General features: G+C 41.4%; 1 protein-coding gene across 1 annotated transcript; it reads right to left on the bottom strand.

Moving 5' to 3' along the window:
• LOC135476239 (dynein light chain 2, cytoplasmic-like) lies at positions 1 to 3653 on the bottom strand. Its single transcript, XM_064756187.1, has 2 exons — positions 3556 to 3653; positions 1 to 805 (listed from the first exon to the last, which is right to left on the bottom strand). The coding sequence occupies exon 2, from the start codon at positions 794 to 796 to the stop codon at positions 527 to 529; it is 270 nt and encodes an 89-aa protein (XP_064612257.1). The 5' UTR covers positions 797 to 805; positions 3556 to 3653; the 3' UTR covers positions 1 to 526.
• Between the last annotated feature and the right edge of the window lie 18635 nt (positions 3654 to 22288).

The raw sequence follows: 22288 nt of genomic DNA on the forward strand, positions 1-22288 counted from the left end.
TAAAGATCGTTTTCATATAAACAAGAAATAGTTAAAAACGAAAGACGCTGCCAATTTTTCACTCTTCGTCTGTTTTGACAGGGGACTTCGCGTAATGTGACACGCAGGAGCATCACATTACGGTCTCGATATGTTAATATCCACACCAGTGTCAAGGTGTGGACGAGCGTACTTACACGCCGAAATTAACACCCTGAGGTCTGGGACTGCATCTTCTGTTAATGTAAGAAACTTCACTTTTCAGTGAGTTCTAAAGAAGTGCAGAGCGCAATATGTACCGTGAGTCAAATCTCTGACCACATGCTAGATAAAATTAAATTACACCGTTCCTTTAAGCATTGATGGAAGGCAGCATCATAAATGTTGGTAATGTATAAGCCTGGCCTGCCCAGAACATCCCACCATCTTTGAACTGAGTTGATCCCAGAACACCGCCCTTGCTTCATCCGCTTTTGTTTTTCCTGTTTGCCACACATCAGTTCATAAGCCCATACATTACAGTTTTATCAAGTAAATGAACATAAATTCATCCAGATTTGAAGAGCAGCACCGCCACTTGTCCCATATAGAAGTAGATGAAATGTTTCGTCTCGTGCGTGACGTAACTGCCAAAATTTCGACCCACAATGCAATGCCACGTGGGGTTGTACTTTTTGTCGAATTCCTTCTTGATGTAAGCGGCAATGTCTTTCTCAATGTTGTATTTTTCCATGGCCTGAGTGGTACAATCCACAACTTCTTGTTGCATATCTTCGGACATATCAGCGTTCTTGATCACAGCTTTGCGGTCTGCCATTTTTACGATCTGCAAAGTGAGAAAACAGTGCGATCAAATAGCAATAGTACTGAGAATTTACCTATCCCTGTCCTGAATGCGTATTCTTTCGATTATTTATGCATTTATTTGATTGGTGTTTTTCGACGTATTCAAGAATATTTCACTTATACGACGGCGGCCAGCATTATGGTGAGAGGAAACCGGGCGGACTCCGAGGGAAACTCACAACCACTCACAGGTTTCTGGAAGACGTGCGGGCCTGGAGGAAGCCAGCATCAGCTGTACTTTCACTCACAAGGTGCGTATTGTGAAGAGGTTCCTAATTACGCGGCGCTAGCGCGCTAACCACCTCAGCCACTTCTTTCGATAAGTCCACTATGCATCATCGTCCTGTTTTAGATCTAGACTTGAAAATTTGTCTGCCACGCATGTTTTCCAGAAAGCAAATGGACTAATAAGTATATACAGATTAAAATCTTGTTTAGAAAGTACCCCAGCTGTTGTATAGCCACAGGTCAAAATACACCTATACATAGTTAAAAGGAGCTCTATCAGATTATTAAATTCGCTAATGAAATAAAATTTTCTGTCTTTATATTTGCAATGATTTTTTCTGCCTAAAACCTCCGGCAGACTCTAGCTCTCCAAACCGGATTAATCATACGACTGAGCGTTATTTTCCCTGAGTTATAACAGTGCACGGATGGTACAAGTGGTGGCGGCAGAGTTCATGTCACTAGGCTTTATGTTTTATGTACCGGTAATTTATATGTGGTCTGTTGTTGGATTGATGTCATATATGTTTACAGATGATGGAAAATCGCTTTTTTTCATTGGTGTTATACGTCTTTCTTAAGAATATTTTACCTATATGGCGGTGGCCCGCATTATGGCGGGAATATCACTGTATTTTATTAATTTATGTGGTTCGTGTTTTATGCCACACTCAGAAATATTTCACTTATACGATAGCGGCCAGCGTTATGGTGTGCGAAAACCTGACAGAGCCCGGGGGAAACCCACGACCATTCGAAGGTTGCTGGAAGACCTTCCCGGTCGTAGAGGAAACCAGCAGGAGCTGGCGACCGCATTGTTGAGAGGCTTCTGTGTCATTGCGCCGCGCTGGCACGCTCGGCCACAGAGACCCCGAATATCACTATAACCTTAATATTAGTACATACTGCTATAAATCCCTGACCTCAATTCGATGAGTGAGTGACTGCTTGGGGATTAACATCGTACTTAATAATATTTTTCAGTCAAATGACGACGGAGGAGTCCTTTAGAGTAAACGTAAAGTGCCTCCTGGTCGCAACACGGATCTCCACCGCTCTCTTATCTGGTGCTGCTTCACTGCGACGATTTACCGAAGGCAAGTAAGATACCCCGCCAGAGCCATTACACTGATTCGGGTCAACCAGTCGTTGGACTATCCCCTTCATGCTGAACGCCAAGCGAGAAAGTTACAACTTTCATCTTCCTCTTTTAAGGTCTTAGTTGTGACCTGACCCAGGATTTACCGTGGATCTACCGCCCATAAGTTGACGCTCTACCAGCTCAGCTATCGGGGCCGGTTATATATTTGTGGTGCTGTGTCACTGAAATATCACACCGAAGACACCAGAATGGCACCACCGAACACCTGGTCAGCGGCAAGCCGTGAACATGGCGTGTAGGATTACGAAAGTGTATTTAGCTAGGCACGTTTATAGCTGCAGTGTCAGGGAAGGGAAGATGGGTTTGTATCCATTCGTTTTAAAGTTGTTATTGCTTCTCATTATATTCAGCTGACTTGGACTACAGAATTACACCTATGTATGGCTATGTATATATATTAGCACCAGATTATACTGTAGACTCCTTCTTCACGTATTACCTACTACTGCACGTTACAACCACATCCTGTATTAAAACCTAACTCAAACCCACAACAGAACAACCATTTGTCGGTTGTGTACGCGCGCAAGCGTAATGGGCGCTGAATTTCAGGATTCTCGCGAGTTAACGCAGGTTTGGGCGAGAGAAGGTGGAGGGTCTCGCAAACTAACAAAGTAAAAAGACGTGATTTTACGGCAATTGCTTACTGGTATTACCTCACGGATTTTCAACTCAATGGCGCTTTGAACAACTACCGAAAAATCACCCATGTTATAGCTGCGTTAGTATTCCACTGCCTCATCTCCTGTCGCCCAGACCGGCCTCAACCCAGGAGAATCCTGAAATCATGATTCGGTTTGGTGAACGCTGACCTTATGCTGATGATTGTCTCAGTCGTTTTTTTCCTCGTGAAGTAGTTTTTAGGGCGATTTTATCATTCAGCAGAATAAACCGTTTCACCTGAATGTTGAGTATACATGTATTCATGTGCAAGCCAACTGGCCTAACTGATGCAACTGATGCAGCTCCACATAAATAAATATTATAACTGACCCCTGATTTAAAAACGAACAAATATTTAATCGCCGCAGGAACGACAGTTAGTACGTAAATGAATACGACCTAACAAAGCAACAAAATGACCTGTTCTTATGTATATGTATAGGCCTACAAATAGACGCATGCGCAATGTGCTACAGCAGAATTCTATTTTTGGACCACATCCTACTATTTGTGGGTTGATTCCGCGCTTTACAAGAAATCCAAGGTACATTTATGCTCACCGTAAAATGCTTCTTACAGTACTTGAAAAGGTATTAGAAGACAACATGTATCAATATGGGGTGACTTTCAGTTTTTCTTGCTGAATACATATTATTGTTAAGGTGCACAGAACTCACCTGTATCAGTTAAGTGTACAAGTAAACTACCTTCACAGTTATGGTTGGATGAATCGCCTCGCCTCGCCTCGCCTCGCGTGATGTTACGTGGTTTGTACAAGAGATGTATGAGCATACAGAGCGGCTGATGCAGCGAGCGCTTGTTAACGCCTGACTACTGCCGAGATTTGATTGGTTTAACAGAACAGTAACGACAGCGGCGTTTTTCACCTCCTGACGAGCCGTGAACCGGTGATGCGGTGAGTCCGTTCCAACCCACTGCACGTGTTTTATCTGAGTGGAGGGATTGGTCGTTAGTTTACATACGGCGTCTAAGGAAACTGAGTGGTTTAAGGATCTAATACTGACATCTCGTTGTAATTGGCTGCGTGTGAGTATAAATAAGCGGTCGTCATCATTTTCCTTTCCTTACGTACTATATCCTCTGCAGTCTCACCTTATACCCAGAAGATGGGTGCTCTTCCCGGGCTAATGATACACTGTGTAGGTAAACAGAAGTTCTTAAAATGCAGTCTCTCAAATTTAGTCATCTCTTGGACTGTTTTACGTAAACATGGAATTCCCCAAATCTTCACTCTCACAACAATACATGTTTAAAGAAATATTAAAGACTTTCATGGGGATGAAAGGAAGCCCCATGATTTAGTGCGCTATAATGAAAGTTCCACAGATCTTGTATTGCCAATGAGATCGGTCGTTCGAATCCAGGTCTGGCTGGTTAGGATTCTTATGATTTTTTCCTCGCGTAGATGTATCGAAGCGAGCTGATAGCCCTAGAATTGTGCTAACGAAATATTTTCATCACCTGATGTCTCTCGTCTGCTCATTTATTCAGTTCACTGACGAGAAACGGTCACATGGAACTAAATATTTCAATATTTCGATGTGTTAATGTCATTATTTGAGGATATACATTGCACATAACAGGTGAACTTCTCAGACGTACGTAAAATAGATTACCGTAGCCTAATTATAGGCTGGCTCCCCGGCTAACCTTTGACCGGACACTGCCAAGCTGATTGGCATTGTCTAAACCTCAATTTCGGGACTCAGGGCATTAGCTCAGTCACAAGTTAATAGTTATGTATTTAATTATTTTCTTGGTGATTTACGCCGTAGTCAAGAATATTTCACTTATATATAGCAACCAGCATTGTCATGGGAGGAAACCGCGAAGAGCTCAAGGAAAACCCGCAACCATCCGCGGGTCACTGGCCGACCTTCCCACATACACTGCCCACGCACAAAATTTATCTGTCAATTTTAACAGAATTTCTGTTGTCTGAGTGATGCTAGAATGTATACTGTTATTACAACACATTGTTTTGTTAAACATTAATTCAGCATAAAAAATTCTATTAGGCTAACAAGATATTATGTTGAATACGACAGAATATTATGTTACAATAACTGAATACATTCTGGAATTTCCCAGACAATAGACTTTCTGTTAATATCAACAGCTTAATTTATTCAGTGTACGCCTGGGGAAGAAGCCCCAAGTTAATAAGTGTATAATATTGGTCACCATATACACTGAAAGTACGCCTATATCCTGACTAAATCATGAATGAAGGGTGTTTACAGAGTGATAATTTATAGTCTTCAAAGAAGAATGTGTGATTAGTCGGTATATGTATACATGTGTGACCGTGGTTAAGGAATCTGTGAGGATGTATGTCGAATGACAGTGGTAAAAGGTTAAAAGGTCACATGTATATATGCCACGGCACGTGCTTAGTTTTCGTGATGTATAAATATGGCAGATCATTGTGACATCATTATTCGCTCATCTCCACATCATCATTATTCGCTCTGAGGGGGAGGGAGGGCGGCGTGGCAGTTGGTTAGACCCAGGAGTCTCTCACCAATGCGGTTGCTGTGAGTTCAAGTCCAGCTCATGTTGGCTTCCTCTCCGGCCGTACGTGCGAAGGTCTAGCAGCAACCTACGGATGGTCGTGGGTTTCCCCCTGGCTGTGCCCGGTTTCCATCCACCATAATGCTGGCCGCCGTCGCATAAATGAAATATTCTTGAGTACGGCGTAAAACACCAATCAAATAAATAAATAAAATCATTATACGCTTATCTCCACACCATCATTATACGCTGATCTCCACACCATCATTGTGCGCTCATCTCCACAGCATCATTGTACGCTCATCTCCGCACCATCATTGTACGCTCATCATTACACCATCATTATACGCTCATCTCCATAACATCATTACACGCTACTCTCCACATCACTACGCATTATGCGCTCATTTCCACATCATCGTGTTTCTGTTCTGATTAAGTTTGCCACCCGAAGAAGGTCTTGGCGCACATGCCACACACACAAGGCTGGCTGAGTTAGTACAAAGCACAAGGCAAGTTCATATGCTACATGCGCCTGTCAGTGTATGCTTCCAAAGGCTCCTGGGAAAGATTTATTTATTTATTTATTTGATTGGTGTTTTACGCCGTACTCAAGAATATTTCACTTATACGACGGCGGCCAGCATTGTGGTGGGTGGAAACCGGACACAGCCCGGGGGAAACTCACGACCATCCGCAGGTTGCTGAAAGACCTTCCCCCTTATGGCCGGAGAGGAAGCCAGCATGAGCTGGACTTGAACTCACAGCGACCGCATTCGTGAGAGGCTCCTGGGTCATTACGCTGCGCTAGCGCGCTAACCGACTGAGCCACACGGAGGCCCCTCGTGGGAAAGACGCCATGGCTGTGAAAGTGTCCAGACGAATGTTGCCGTCTTTTGTGGAAAGATTGGTATCTTTCTTCCCTCTTTCGCTACCGGTAGGTGAAGTTGTTAATCCTAAATCTCTAATCCATTAGTTATAATACCAGCAAATGTCATAATACTACTAGCATACATCTGATTGACGTATCCTTGTATTTTGTTGTATACCTCATAGTGTCCTAGACATAGGCTTACATGTATATAATACGGATACATGAGTGCAAGTACCAGTGCACTGATTGAATTGATTTATTGATTGATTTATTAGTGTTTAACGTCGTGTCAAGAAGTTTTTCACTTATTTGTCGTCGATTAGGTTAATGTGTGGTGTATTAACACAGATCATGGATTTTTAACCTTTTGCCTGGTGTACAAATCATTCTGGGTTGAGAGTGCAACTGTGTATATTTAACAAGATGTCATTTTACCGATTCTATGAAGAGTGTAATAAAACACCAAACTGCATTAAAGTTTGTTTCTGTCTTCGAAAAAAGACTCTCCGATCGAGTTCATAAGTGATGGCCGTAAACCAGATGGTCGCACGTCCCAGTCCTATACTGCTGCTAGCTCCACGGCTTTACGTCAACGGGCTTGTAACTTGCCAACTTGGTTTAACTGGCTTTCTTCATTCACGGAGTAAAGGTGCTCCGTCGCCGAGTGGTTAGCGTTCTAGAGCAGAGTAATAACCCAGGAGTCTTTCGCCAATGTGACTGCTATGAGTTCAAATTCAGCTTATGATGATTTTCTTTCCGGTTGTATTTGGGGAGGTCTGCCAGCAACCTGAGCATGGCGGTGCGTTCCCATCAGGGACATAATGCACCATAAGTGAAAGATTCTTGAGAATGGCGTAAAACACCAATTCAATGAATAAATAAAAGTCTTCGAAAAAACTGACTGTTGTAATATTCGTGAATTAACTATAAATTGTGAGTACCCTGCCGATGGGTGTGTGTTTCCCCCGGGGCTTTGCCCGTTTTCCTCCCACGACAAAGTTGACCGCCGTCATATGAGTGAAATATTTTTCAGAACGGCGTAAACCAGAAGTCAAATAAATAATTATAATTCTTGTGTACGGCGTTCACTGTAAAAACTGATCTGTATGTTATTTTGACTCAATATAATGTTTTCTAAACGATGGCAAACTAGACTCCGTTACCGCTACAAGCTATTATGTTTTATATGTTATGTTGGTGTAACAGAATATTGCATCCTCGATCGTACCATAATGTTACGTTTAACGGAATAGTTTTAGAGTACAGGACACCAATGACATTTCTCTGGGGAAAAGGGACAAACAGGTAAAAGTGTTTACTGAACACTTTCACGTCTTTATCGGCTTGTTACATTTCATAATATATGTTTACTGGACTATTTGTGTTCAGTGAAAATACCCACCACATTACTCACAGGTTTACTATATTAAATACATAGCTTTAACAACTACATACAATCTTCATGAATAAACACCAAGGCGTGTTTATGAAGCGTCAGCGGAAATGTGTTTATAAACGAAACACTTTGTATACACATGGTTCACACTGACTTCACACTTGTCAATTTCTACCAACTAGTAAGAGCAATCAATGCCTAAGCACTGGCACATTTGTGAATGACATTAGTACCGTAATATGAAAGTTCTCCACAGTTCATTGTTCATCCGTAGGTCCCTGTATGTATCAACAGAAACCGACAAGAGCTATGCTAGATGTTCAGTAATTAAAACGCACAGCAGCAAAAATGCCTCTCGTGGGGCCTCCGTGGCATAGTTGGTTAGCGCGCTAGTGCGGCGTAATGACCCAGGAGCCTCTCACCAATGCGGTCGCTGTGAGTTCAAGTCCTCTCCGGCCGTAAGTGGGAAGGTCTGCTAGCAACCTGCGGATGGTCGTGGGTTTCCCCCGGGTTCTGCCCGATTTCCACCCACCATAATGCTGGCCGCCGTCGTAAAAGTGAAATATTCTTGAGTACGTAAAACACCAATCAAATAAATAAATAAATCAAAAGTACTTCTCACACAAAAAATAGCCATGTCCCAAACCAAACAATCATACGACGTTAAACCCCAACAGAAAAAAGTATCTCCCATCCGTATAAACATCTTCCACACTAAATAAGCATCTCCCGAATAAAACTAAGTGAAAGCAGACATTCAGTTTGCCAAACAAGCATTTTGTCGAAAAAAAAGATGGCGCTTCTCATTCGGTACTATGAGTATGAAACCATAGCGTTTTCTGGTGGAGATATTGAAAATTATTGTACACAGCACAACGTGGACATAATGGCGAGCCTACAGTCTTAGGATAGTGTTTGATCAAACACTATCCTTAAGATGGACAAGCTGTTTTAGAGTGAGACCTGTCAGATGAAGCACTGTACCACAAGCAAGAATTGAGGCGTGTCCGGACCTCACGTTTATTTTGTTCACAGTTTTTCCTGTACTGCTTCCGCTAGTTGTTTCATTTGCAAAAGAAAAAAAAATAAACGCCCGCTGTTTCTGCGAGAGCTTTGGAAGTTTTTTGTTTGGCAGTCCCTTTGTTCGCTCGACGGGGCGGATACTTGCTTGCTTGCTTTTGGAATGTTTACTTGGTTTGGGAGATATGGTGGTTTTGAGAATAGTCATTTGATTATAGAGATGGCTACTTTAATTCAGTTGTGAAATGTATCCTATAGCTAAATGAATACGGAATCGATTGGCTGGTGTGAGAGGTATGTCCAGGCTACGCCTACCCTAAACTAAATTTTAAGTATGGCATACTTATTCAAGACCGCAGAATTTAATCCAGGAAATTGTATCTCCATTGTCAGCCAGTCAGCGTTGATTTTGTGTCCCTTTAAGCATTACAAAACTATGGATTTCTAGAGCCTTGTCCAAACTGAGAAGCCAAGGTAAGCTGTGCGTTGCCATGTTTCATACACATTTCGCTATATTATGTAGTTTGGCTACTCCATAAATTAAAACTGTACCAGTGAACAGAGATTTTGTTGCCAGATGCAAAACACCAATGTACAATATGTGTGTGACACTGTTTTCTTGCAGGTGCACGGTTCTCTAGTGGCGATCCATCATTGTGAGGCAGACGACAGTCAAATCTGGGTGGACGCATGGCCGGAAGTGACAGCTGTCCTCATCTGTCCCTCTCTCACCAGACCACGGGTAATCTATTCCATTCCACATAGCCTATGCTTCGCCGATTCCCGTTTACTCACTTTACATCACACTGACCTACTCGTTACAGCGTTTGCTCAATTTACTTATCCTCGCTTTTCATCACACAGCAATCTGTTTCCCAACTGGGGACTTTCGAGTTGGAACTCTTTTGTCATCAAAGGTAAAAACAATCCTACTGTGCCGTGTGACTTCTGAAAGTTGTAAGGCAAAGTTGTAAGGAAAGTTTTATTGACATTGATTTACCGATCACCTGTCTCACCCTGTTCCAGAAGCACAAATGACACCTCATTCCATTAGGATCTTCTCAAGTTCACAAACGTTCACCTTCTCAATTTTCTTCATATGAATGTTTTTGCGCACGCTCATGTTATAGTATATGTAACAAAATTGTTGCCTAACACTTTGAAAGGCCACAGATGGAATTTTTCTATTTTTGTCGATAAAAGAGCTCGAAACTCCTCTGTTCTTATTTAAACTGAAAATAGCACACACAACTCCTGCTTCATTCACCTACGATCTACAAAGCTAAACTAAATGTATGTGTATATGCATTGAAAAAGCATCCTAGTTTAAAGTTTAAAAAGCATGACTTATTTATTGTGATGTTTGTTACATAACCGAGATATGGCAATTCAAAGAAAGCAAACCCGATAGACTCGCCGTTAAGGCTTTTTCCAATGAGAAGGCCAGTTTTTTCCGCTGACGTCACGTGATCCCTTTCAGCCATATGTAAGCGGGGTAAAACTCACGGGACATCTTATTTCCATTTTTTATATCTAGAGTTACCGAGTGGGTCAGAAGAATGGCAGTGACCGTTTAGTTCTGTTTATGACCCTCATCCAAAATAACTAGTGTTTTCTTTTAAAACTTGGCCTATTAAAATAATTCCTTATCATTTTATTTGGTTTTACATGTAGGTGCCTGTTATAGATTACGAGGTGAAAATTTTTGCCTTGACAGAAGAAAGTTTCCGCCTCATTCTGGAGACAAGGAAACTATTGGATGATCGTCCTAGAACTGACTTTTGTGGTAAGTGTCAAGAATTTGGTGAGAACAAAAAAATAAATAAGATAATGGAAATGGTGCAACGCAAGGTGCATATCACCGCTTTACGTCATACAGCATTGCGTTTCATGACACGGAAGGTGATTTTTTTTCTGTTCGGATAACACTGCGAAGCATGGGTTTTGCTCGAACACACCATGTTTATCAGCTAATGGACATGACTTTTCAACTCCTTCCCAAGTTATAAACCAGGCATTCGACACGTACCTGATCTATATCTACATACCACTTCATTGTTTAGAGAGTCGGAAGACCCGGAATCAAACCCGGGTCTGGCGATACCAAAGAGTTTAAAAAAAGGTACGTCCTGATGCCTCGCTTGGTGCTCAACAGTGAAAAGTTAGAGCAAAGACTGGTTGGCCCGATGTCTTTATAATATGACTTGGCGAGGTGTCATGTTTGGTGTCTTTGACATGATACTTTAGTGGTGGCAGCACTTTGGCGGCATGGCATGGCCCTGCCTCAAGAAAACACAGTATAGGTACACATACCTAATGATTCCTCGTCGTCGTATGACTAAAAAATTGTTAAGTACTATGTTAATGCCTGAGCATTCATTTATTCATTCATATGATCTATAAATGTATATTGAGACATTGAGCTCGATGACGTTGTCACTATATAACACGAAACAAGAGAACCTTTAACAGCGTCGCAGATCCAATAAAGGCGCCTTTTTGATGAAGTGTGACTCTGAATGTCACGTTGGAATCTTGTAACAAATTCTATGCCATCAAAACTCACCTGTGCTCCATTTGCCATATTACTTCATACTGTATGCCAATGCACCAATTGACCTATTTAAATATATGTAATATAAAAACCATACCATATGTTGTTTTACTATTTATGCAATGTATATGTAACCCTACCGATATAAGATAACGACATGAACTTGACAAACACAATACAATATAGGTCTTCCGGAAGTATTATTTACCAAAGACGAATACTGTGTTACATTTTTCAGTATAGATACTATGAAATTTAATCAGAATGTTTAAACCCGAAGTTTCGTTTATTACAGCTACCCGAGAGATCATGTGGCCTGCTATACGCGACTTTGCAAAGTCTGCCGGTTACAAAGCGGAGATCGCAAAGGGAATATTTTTGATGATGTACTTACCTGACAGTGTGGAGTTATCTGACAGGTGAGTGATGATGTACCTACCTGACAGTGTGGAGTTAGCTGACAGGTGAGTGATGATGCACCTACCTGACAATGTGGAATTACCTGACAGGTGAGCTATGATGTACTTACCAGACAGTGTAGAATTACCTGACTGGTGAGTGATGACATACTTACGTGACAATGTGGATCTACCTGACAGGTAAGTGATGATGTACCTACTGACAGTGTGGAGTTAGCTGACAGGTGAGTGATGATGCACCTAACTGACAATGTGGAGTTCGCTGACAGGTGAGTGATGATGCACCTACCTGACAATGTGGAATTACCTGTCAGGTGAGTTATGATCTACTTACCTGACAGTGTGGAGTTAGCTGACAGGTGAGTGATAATGCACCTACCTGACAATGTGGAGTTAGCTGACAGGTGAGTGATGATGCACTTACCTGACAATGTGGAGTTAGCTGACAGGTGGGTGATGATGCACCTACCTGACAATGTGGAATTACCTGACAGGTGAGTTATGATGTACTTACCAGACAGTGTAGAATTACCTGACTGGTGAGTGATGATATACTTACCTGACAATGTGGAGTTAGCTGACAGGTGAGTGATGATGCACCTACCTGACAATGTGGAGTTAGCTGACAGGTGAGTGATGATGTACCTACCTGACAGTGTGGAGTTAGCTGACAGGTGAGTGATGATGCACCTACCTGACAATGTGGAATTACCTGGCAGGTGAGTTATGATGTACCTACCTGACAGTGTGGAGTTAGCTGACAGGTGAGTGATGATGCACCTACCTGACAATGTGGAATTACCTGGCAGGTGAGTTATGATGTACCTACCTGACAGTGTGGAGTTAGCTGAGAGGTGAGTGATGATGTACCTACCTGACAATGTGGAATTACCTGGCAGGTGAGTTATGATGTACCTACCTGACAGTGTGGAGTTAGCTGACAGGTGAGTGATGATGCACCTACCTGACAATGTGGAATTACCTGGCAGGTGAATTATGATGTACCTACCTGACAGTGTGGAGTTAGCTGACAGGTGAGTGATGATGCACCTACCTGACAATGTGGAATTACCTGGCAGGTGAGTTATGATGCACCTACCTGACAGTGTGGAGTTAGCTGACAGGTGAGTTATGATATACTTACCAGACAGTGTAGAATTACCTGACTGGTGAGTGATGATATACTTACCTGACAATGTGGATCTATCTGACAGGTAAGTGATGATGTACCTACTGACAGTGTGGAGTTAGCTGACAGGTGAGTGATGATGTATCTACCCGACAGTGTGGAATTACCTGGCAGGTGAGTGATGATGCACCCAACTGACAATGTGGAGTTAGCTGACAGGTGAGTGATGATGCACCCAACTGACAATGTGGAGTTAGCTGACAGGTAAGTGATGATGCACCCAACTGACAATGTGGAGTTAGCTGACAGGTAAGTGATGATGCACCCAACTGACAATGTGGAGTTAGCTGACAGGTAAGTGATGATGCACCTACCTGACAGTGTGGAGTTAGCTGACAGGTGAGTGATGATGTACTTACCTGACAGTGTGGATCTACCTGACAGGTGAATGAAGATGTACTTACGTGACCTATCGAAAATACCTGACAGGTGAGTGATGATGTACTTACCTGATCTATCAGACATACCTGACAGGTGAGTGATGATGTATATATCTGACAGTGTGGATCCACCTGACTTGTGAGCGATCTACAAATATACCGATAAGTTATAATGTACGCTTAGGAGCTTCCATCGCTTTTGAATCTGAAGTTGTGCATATTTTTCGCTGTACATGTCACATAATCATGTAACAATACATGATGATATAATAAAATACAATGTTGAATTTCATATCACGAACACAGTGAATTTAGGAACAAATATAATGTTCTGAGCCATGCCTTTAGCATTAACATTTGCTGAAAAGAATAAAAAAAAGATTGAGCAGTAGACAACTTTCACGATTCTCCCCCTTAGCCTCGAGATTCTCGAAGGCCTGACAGTGCGAAGTCTCCACCCTAGCCACAGCCCTCATATTGCCACTGTCTGGGACTACGGACCACCTATCCACAAAGAGCACTACCTGGCTGCTCTCATATCGAGCTTTCCTTCCGCAGCTGTGTATGACCAGCATACGACAGATTTGCTCGCCTGGGTTTTGTGTTATGAGGACGGAGCTATGGCCCACCTGTACGTGAGTCCGTCCGTCTGTCGTAGAGGACTCGCCTCCCTCCTCGTCACCAGGCTTGCTGCTACCCTAAGGAACCAGGGGCGGACGCCGTACACATACATACACCCTGGCAATAAACCCTCTTACCATGCGAAACTGGGCTTCGTTGTGTTTCAGGAGAGACTGTCTTGGGCCTCCTGTGTCAAACAAACATGACCAGGATGTGACAATGTCAAAAATACTCGCTGAAATTGATATACTGGCTTAAGAGCTCAGCATGGTTCTTGACAGCCAAACATATAACATTTTTTTTATATTAATATGTAGCTCTAACAATGAAATGTCGATATAATCAGTATTACCGCCAGCATTATGGTGGGAAGAAACCAGGCAGAGCCCGGGGGAAAACCACGACCATCCGCAGGTTGCTGACAGACCCTCCCACGTACGCCCGGAGAGGAAGCCAGCATGAGCTTGACTCGAACTCACAGCGACCACTTTGGTGAGAGGCTTCTGGGTCATTACGCTGCGCTAGCGCGCTAACCAACTGAGCCACGGAAGCCCCCATCCCTTATAAATCTTGCTTACGTTGATGAGGAAATTATTATTTTTACCCAATCAAATCCCGATTACAGGATGAATTATATTTTGCACCCTCGGTGCACAATTTTATTCTAAAGACAATTTTTGGAGCGTTACATGCGTCATGGTTAAAACAATAACTTTGTCTTCTTATTTCCGGATACTTTACCTTGATATGGACCAAATAAAAACATTGGTTTGTCCTGCGTTGAAAATAGTGTACTGGATACATGTATGGGGGGAGACGATTTTGGACAGGTAGGTCGTGGGTTCCTGTCCGAATTTGTAATTTCTATGCCGCCAAATTAATTTTTGTCTTAAATTCAATTTAGAAATAACGAATTTATAACATCCGGATTACTGTTTGGGAAAAAACCATATCTACCAAGGCCGCACAAACAGCGTGAGTGGATAAACTGCAAACTCTCTGTCAAAGGTCGGGTTTGAACCCGCACCTGAAAAAGGAAAGCTATTTGATTAATCAGTTTTTTCTCAGAGTATAGTTCTGTTATATTGTGTTAATAATAAATATTTGTATTATTGAAGTAAAATATACCTGATTCGTATGATGATATCATCCTGAATTATGTGTTGTGCTATACTACACTAATGTACTGATATGTTACTGTTGATAGAGCGGCGTAGGGCATTTTTTCATCGTATGTTACCCGTGCGATATTTTGTACGTTACCGTACCATTGTCCTATATGTGCGATTGTCGTACATGTACGATATCTTTGTTAAACTGAGACCTGGGCCCAGTTTCACAAAGCGGCGTACGAAATTTTTTGTTATCGTATAGGCCTATACACTTGTCGTATTCAGCACATTTATTGTTAGATGTGATAGTCCGATGTGCATAATGTGATCTCTGTTTTGTTGTCAGTGTTGTTTGAATTGAATCTTTGCTAAAGATCATTCACAAGCGTCAGTGTGAGGTCGCGTGCTCGAATCCGGCTTTGGTCATGACTTTGTCAAATACTGATGAAAGATTGTGACGAAAGATTTCCCAAAGCCCTCTGAATTTGCCCCCCATCCATAAATCTGATGACCGCGGTCAAAAACTTCAAGATTGCGTTAGGTAATTGCCTAACGTTATAGCCGTTTTCCATTCATTCAAGTTCAGGCCTGTAGTGCTATATACTTTGATTTACTTTTGAAAAGGTCAAACAAGAATGAGTGCTTCTTCACCCGGAGGAAGTATATAGGCAATAGTGTCATATTCGTCACTGCAATAATTAATCATTTATCGTTAAGACACATTATATGTTGGGATAATCTGTGACGTTTAGGCATTTCTACAGCGTCGCTTTGTATATCAAATCAAAACACGCTCAGGTCTAATATTATACAATATACACGTTGCCTTTGTTGCACGTGCTAACATTACCATGCCGACATGTTCGGACTCGATAACCAACGGTAACTAAAGGACTGGGTGTTCGCAGGATTGATAGACGCCCCTGTGAGGATGACTCGTTCGACCAATGAACCGAGTCCTGTGATAAGCCATGGGTGACAACCTAACAAACAGATAGCCGCATATAAGTTGCCTGTAGTAGGGTGTTACGTAGAGCACAACACTCAGCCACAGAGAAGTCGATTGGGTAGAGGAATTCTAATTGTTGCGAACCAAACGCCAGGTAAGTGAACCTTTCATCCACCAGATTTTTTACAGCCTTATAGTCATTCAAGTTTGCCCTGTGCTAAATTTTGTGAATGTCTCATTTGTAAGTTGTATATCTAAACGTCCTGCATTTAGTGACCGGCGTTTTACACTCTGCGCGGTCACGTCGGATCTACCCGATCGAGGCTATATGGTAATTAAATACCCTTAGTCTGGTAACAGCTGTCAGCCCCCTTGACTGATAAAGTAGGTTATATGGCCATGTGGTAGCCCCAATTTAACTCACTAATTTAATTTATTTATTTATTTCATTGATGTTTTTACGCCGTTCTCAAAAGTATTTCACTTCATTGACGGCGGCCAGCATTATGGTGGAAGGAAATCGGCCAGAGTAAACTTAATGAACCTCATGTTAAGATTTCATATAGATAAATGTTATCGTGTGACACGCCCTTGATTTGAAATTGAAAGTCGGGATAACGGTTATGTTTGTTTCAACTTCAAACAGGTTAAGCTCAGCATTAACTATTGTTAATAATAGATAGACGGTTTATTATATAGGCCGATTGTCTATGGCAGGCTAAGTTAGGCTCATCTTGATTTTGACACGCGCAGGCACATATGCTCTCTCCATTTCATTGGAAGCCTGTAAAGCGGTATAAATCTAGAACCTGAAGTATAACCCCATACTACACTTGTGATTACAATCAGTTCCTAAAAGAACACAAAATCGTCGCTGATTGGCTATCAGTGGAGATAGGGTTTGCCAGGTTAAATCTTGCAGCCTTCGTCACGCTTTAATAAATGTACGTCAATCTGTATTTGTATGTTGAATGTTTTCGCTCTTAACTTAGCAAGAGCTTAATCTATAATTATTTATTTATTTGACTGGGGTTTTACCCCGTACTCAACAATCTTTCACTTATACGACGGCGGCCAGCATTATGGGTGGGAAAACCCACGACCATCCGCAGGTTGCTGGAAGACATTCCCACTTACGGCCGGAGAGGAAGCCAGCATGAGCTGGACTTGAACTCAACAGCGACCGCATTGGTGAAAGGCTCCTGGGTCATTACACTGCGCTGGCGCGCTAACCAACTGAGCCACGGAGGCGCCTACTTCAGCTATAAACCATTAGTTTATTCTCTGTCACATGAATATACTGCTTTATTTGCGTTGGATTTAATACTCCTTCCTTCATATAGACCCTCATGAGGTATAGGTTTTTGTGAAAGTAAGCATATATATTATGGCTAGTGAAGCGCAATGATCCAGGCTCCTTTCACCAACGGGACCGCTTAGAGTTCAAGTCCAGCTCATTTTGGCTTCCTTTTCAGTTGTACGTGGGAATGTCTGCCAGCCACCTGGGGATGGTCGTGGGTTTCCCCTGCGCTCTGCCGAGTTTCCACCCAGCATAATGCTGGCCGCCGTCGTATAAGTGAATTATCTTCAGTACGGCGTAAAAAACCGATCAAATCAACAGAAGGGCGTTTTGTTGCCAAACGTATATTTGGCAAGACCAACGCAGTATGCTGGCGTGTAACTGTGTATACCCAGCGTGCGTTCACATGGCCGTTTCTTGTGCGCAACTCACTGCCGTGGACATGCAACATACTTTCATGAATCAACCATTCTTCTCTTTTTTTCAGATCGTGAAAATGTCAGACCGCAAGGCCGTGATCAAGAATGCCGATATGGCAGAGGACATGCAGCAGGACGCTGTAGATTGTGCCACTCAGGCCATGGAAAAATATAACATCGAAAAGGACATCTGTGCTTACATCAAGAAGGAATTCGACAAAAAGTACAACCAACGTGGCATTGCATTGTGGGTCGTAACTTTGGCAGTTACGTCACGCACGAGACGAAACATTTCATCTACTTCTACATGGGACAAGTGGCGGTGCTGCTCTTCAAATCTGGATAAATGACTTAGAATGACACATAAAATCTTTAATATATTATTCCTCATTTTGAGTGAAAAAGTTCGACCAAAGATCCCTGAAATGATACAAGTGTGTGCAAGCTACGGACAAACACCGGATGGTGGTTGTACAAGGAGATGTTAGGAAATGCCATTATCTTTTGTGCAATAATTTATATGTTCAGTTTATTCATTAATGTACAAAATGCCAACCAAATACTGACCATTTACGTCATATCTTGAACAAATGCATTGTACATGCCTATATGACTATCAATGGACGTCTGTTGCTATTACACAATAAACACAACAATTGTTGCTAGGCGCTTGTAATATAGACTATACCGGTAAACTTGAAAATCCAAAGAAAATGGCCAGATATATGTAATCTATACCATTGCAAAACTGCTCATCACATCGGTGCCAACGTCTCACCTTTATACATTTTGCCTTGTGATTCCTCCGGAAACGTGATCGTATTAAACTATTTATTATTTATAATCCATAATTTGAACATTAAAAAGTCTTCTATACTATTTCCAAATGCATGAATTGTTTTTGTTTGCGTTCTTATATGTTACACAAGATATAGGGCACAAAAATGCCTGTGTTAAAACGTTATCTTGGCTGCCCTAGCGTTTTCTATGCTCTTGACAGTGAGGACGCATGTTCGAATCCAGCTGACGTTAGTTTGCGTTTCATACGTCACCGGTTTCGTGATAAATCGGCAGGATATACCTGAAAAAAGTAAACGTCAGTGGAAAGATAACTGGAAGCTATATTCAGATATATTCCTTTATCTTTTTCACATTTTGGCAGTTAATGAACTGTTTGAATTCTAATGAACCACATATGTTATGTTGGACCCCAGTGATGTGAAATGGTGTTGTGAATCTTAACAGCTTAACGCATACAAATCCAGGTCAAAACTGATCAAAAACTGCTTCAAAATGTCCATCACCTCATAGAATTCAAGCAATAGTCCTTCCACTCTTGCTGGCTTTTTTCCCTTTAAATGTACTCTATCAAACAAGTAACGCATCTATAGCTGTCATTTGGTGACGACACCAAATACAGCGAAGAAGGCCCAGTGACCTTGGCCCATTGTTCAACAGTGTATTAAAACTTCCTGGTATCAAATCCCAGTATTAACTTTACTCTGGACTAAAGTGCAATTAACTTTGTACTGGGATTAAACTGATATTGAGATTTAAATCTGGTTTAAGTTTAATACACGTTTGAACAACTGACCTTATTAAGCTTATGCTGCTTGTTTTATGAATTCTTGCGTTCTGACTTTCTCCCTGCGTGACTTTGGCGGAAACTTACGCCGTATTAAAGATTGCATGACACGTTTGGTTCATATGTCTTAAAGAAAAAGACCCTCAAAAGTCGAAGTAAGCATCACTATATAGATCACTATGCATAAATATACTTTCATATTATTTTTTTTAGATTTTTGAGAAAAGGCTAAAGGTGCTCAAACATTCTAAGGTGGGCTTTATGGACCATACTATATCAGAGGTTAAGAGCTCCGAGTTCACAGGAAGTATTTTTCAACTCTAATCACGACACTGAATGTTGGGATAACGGTTTTTACCGTTATGAGTGAAAGATTACTGAAATAATGTTACCAAATGTTCCTTCCTTCTGGTGAACATCAAGAAAGGCAGATACCGTCCGTATGGCTCATAAAGTCCATGATAGTTTTCAAATATGTGAATGCCCTTTCAACAATCCTTAAAAACTCTGAAAGAATAAATGCAGGTATTTTTACGCATAGTTTTTTCATTTGTCTGTAAGATGAACCTTACTTCATATTTTAGATTTGTTTTATTTTAATATGCAGTTTAGAATGTGACATTATCAAACTAAAGTTCAAAAACCTAAAGCCTTCTTCTAGAAGCGTTAAGATGGCTTTTACAGTTTCCCTGGGGCTCTAAAGGTCAAAGTCGGTCTGAACTAAACTGATGGCTGAAACTGACACCGTATTAAAGGATGCATGACACGTCTGTTGTATGAGTGATGCTAGAATGTACTAGTATTTTGTTAGTATTAATTAATATTCTGTCATATTCAACATAATAGCCTGTTAATCTAATAGAATCTTTATATTAAAGTAATAGAATATGTGTGTTATTTTTAACAGAACAATCCGCGGCAATAGGATTCGGACAACAGACTTTCTCTTAAAATTCACAGATTAGTTTTTGAATGAAGGGATACAATAACAATCGTGTTCAATCGTAAGACGACAATTCATTTTTATTGTCAATTTTACATAAAGAGACCACCTGGTGAATATCTTGCATATTCCTGCCTAAGAAAGTTCATGTCTAAGAAAGTTATATTTTTTGTGGATATATATATATATATATATATATATATATTATATATATATATATATATATATATATATATATATATATATATATATATATATATATATATATATATATATATATATGAGACTCATTCTTCCATTTATTGATTCCACTGATTAGGCCACAGCAATATTTCCAGTAAAGAAACAGAGAAGGCAAAACCACGTTGTTCCTCCCGAAATCAACGTCCGGCGAGTGCGCCGACAATTGATGCAAATTCGTAACATACACAACAGAGAGTTAGCGGAAATGGACTACTAAATATAATAATATATTCAGCGTATGTGTATATTCACGAAAGAGAAAAACGTGTAGATGGGGAGGGGGCTGGGGGGGGGGGCGCGGGGCACTACAATACTGCCTTACATTAAACAGCGGGCAGGGTTATCTGTGGTGCAAATCAGACATAGCCCAGTGTATTATGTTCAGCTGTTATGAATGTATATACCACATGACTCAGTCAAAATCTGCTGCATTTTTGTAACATTATGTTAAATTATTTGGTGTTAATTCTTCACGGTGTGTAAAATATATGAATTACATATCACTTCAATGTTGTTTGTTCTGTCTGTAAAGGTATTGTGATTGTTATAGCTGCATAACGTTCCTCCATGCCTTGCTATGTGCGCAAAGTATACAAGCGCTCGCTGCGCTGTTTCTTGTTAGTTCTGTAAATAACACTCGCTCTGGAGCTGCATGCCTAAAGTCAAACAATGATGTATGCATCGGGAATTAGTTTTACCGTAAGAGCTGTACTGTTTTAGCTATGTGGTTCGAGGGCAGTGGATTGGTATTACTCGTATCGAAAACATTACGTAACTTGTTTTAATGGCTAGAAGGTAAGATTGGCCGAACCGGGAAAATTCCAAATTTCTGTCATAACGGACGGGATAGATATAAGCCGCATTGTGAAAGAGTCTTGGGAGAGAGCTGGTCTGCCATCCATCCTCGGCGAGGGGATTGCAGGTGAGCGCTCCCGGTCCGAACCAACTGCCAGCCATCAATAGAGGAAATATTGGTGGAAATATCGGCATCTGCTCATCCTTCTCACCTTCGTGGGCGACAGGGATAAACCCCGGCTAATCCCGCCGGGTCGAACGTTGTACATCGGTTCTGTACATGTAACAACCCGTTCTCAGTTGCGCATAACACCAACAAGACCGGCGCACCGGCCCCCTGGTGTCACCCGAGATAGAAAGCTTACAGGTGTTTTGATCATGTCGAATGAAAAAATGACGGTTCTCTTTTTCTTTTCACTTTTCTCTACAGTTAGGTTTCTTGGTTTATTTTTTTATTTGATTAGAACTTTTTTTTTGTGCCCAAGTGAGAAATTTTGTCTTAATATTATAACGGCTATAAGGTTTTAACGTGGAGGACACCGGAGTAGACCATGCATCGCGCTTCGACACCTACCTCAGTGACGAACCTCTTGACGTCAGTATATTAGTTGTGTGTGAAATAAATGGCTGTGGGATGCCGCGCATAGCCCGAAGGAAATGACGGCCCTTCGGCAGGTACCGTAGTATAGAACAGCAGAATGATTACACAACTGCATGATAATGTTTGCTTCCAACGATGTAATGATCAACGTAATAATTATTAAATTACAGGATTTTATTACACTGCAGGCGTTTTCAAGAGAGCAAGGCTTGTATATATACACACGTATGCCTGCACATATCCTGACAGACAGGGCCTCTGTCTAGCTTCTCATGCTAGATGCATAATTTATGTGGTTTTCAGTCCAACTTGGATTAACAAAGAGTTTACCTGTAAATTAATTAAGGTGGTATCTGCTCAAAAGTTTATTTATTTATTTACAAAGTTGAAATCCAGTCTGCCAGTTTTACTTGTGCCGTGGGGGCCACCGTGGCTCAGTCGGTTAGCGCGCTAGCGCAGCGTAATGACGCAGAAG

The sequence above is a fragment of the Liolophura sinensis genome, chromosome 10, assembly GCF_032854445.1.
Source record: "Liolophura sinensis isolate JHLJ2023 chromosome 10, CUHK_Ljap_v2, whole genome shotgun sequence".
Lineage (NCBI taxonomy): Eukaryota > Metazoa > Mollusca > Polyplacophora > Chitonida > Chitonidae > Liolophura > Liolophura sinensis.

What these genes read in the sequence shown, in the direction of transcription:
- LOC135476239 (XM_064756187.1), bottom strand. Translation starts at nt 796, where the DNA reads ATGGCAGACCGCAAAGCTGTGATCAAGAACGCTGATATGTCCGAAGAT.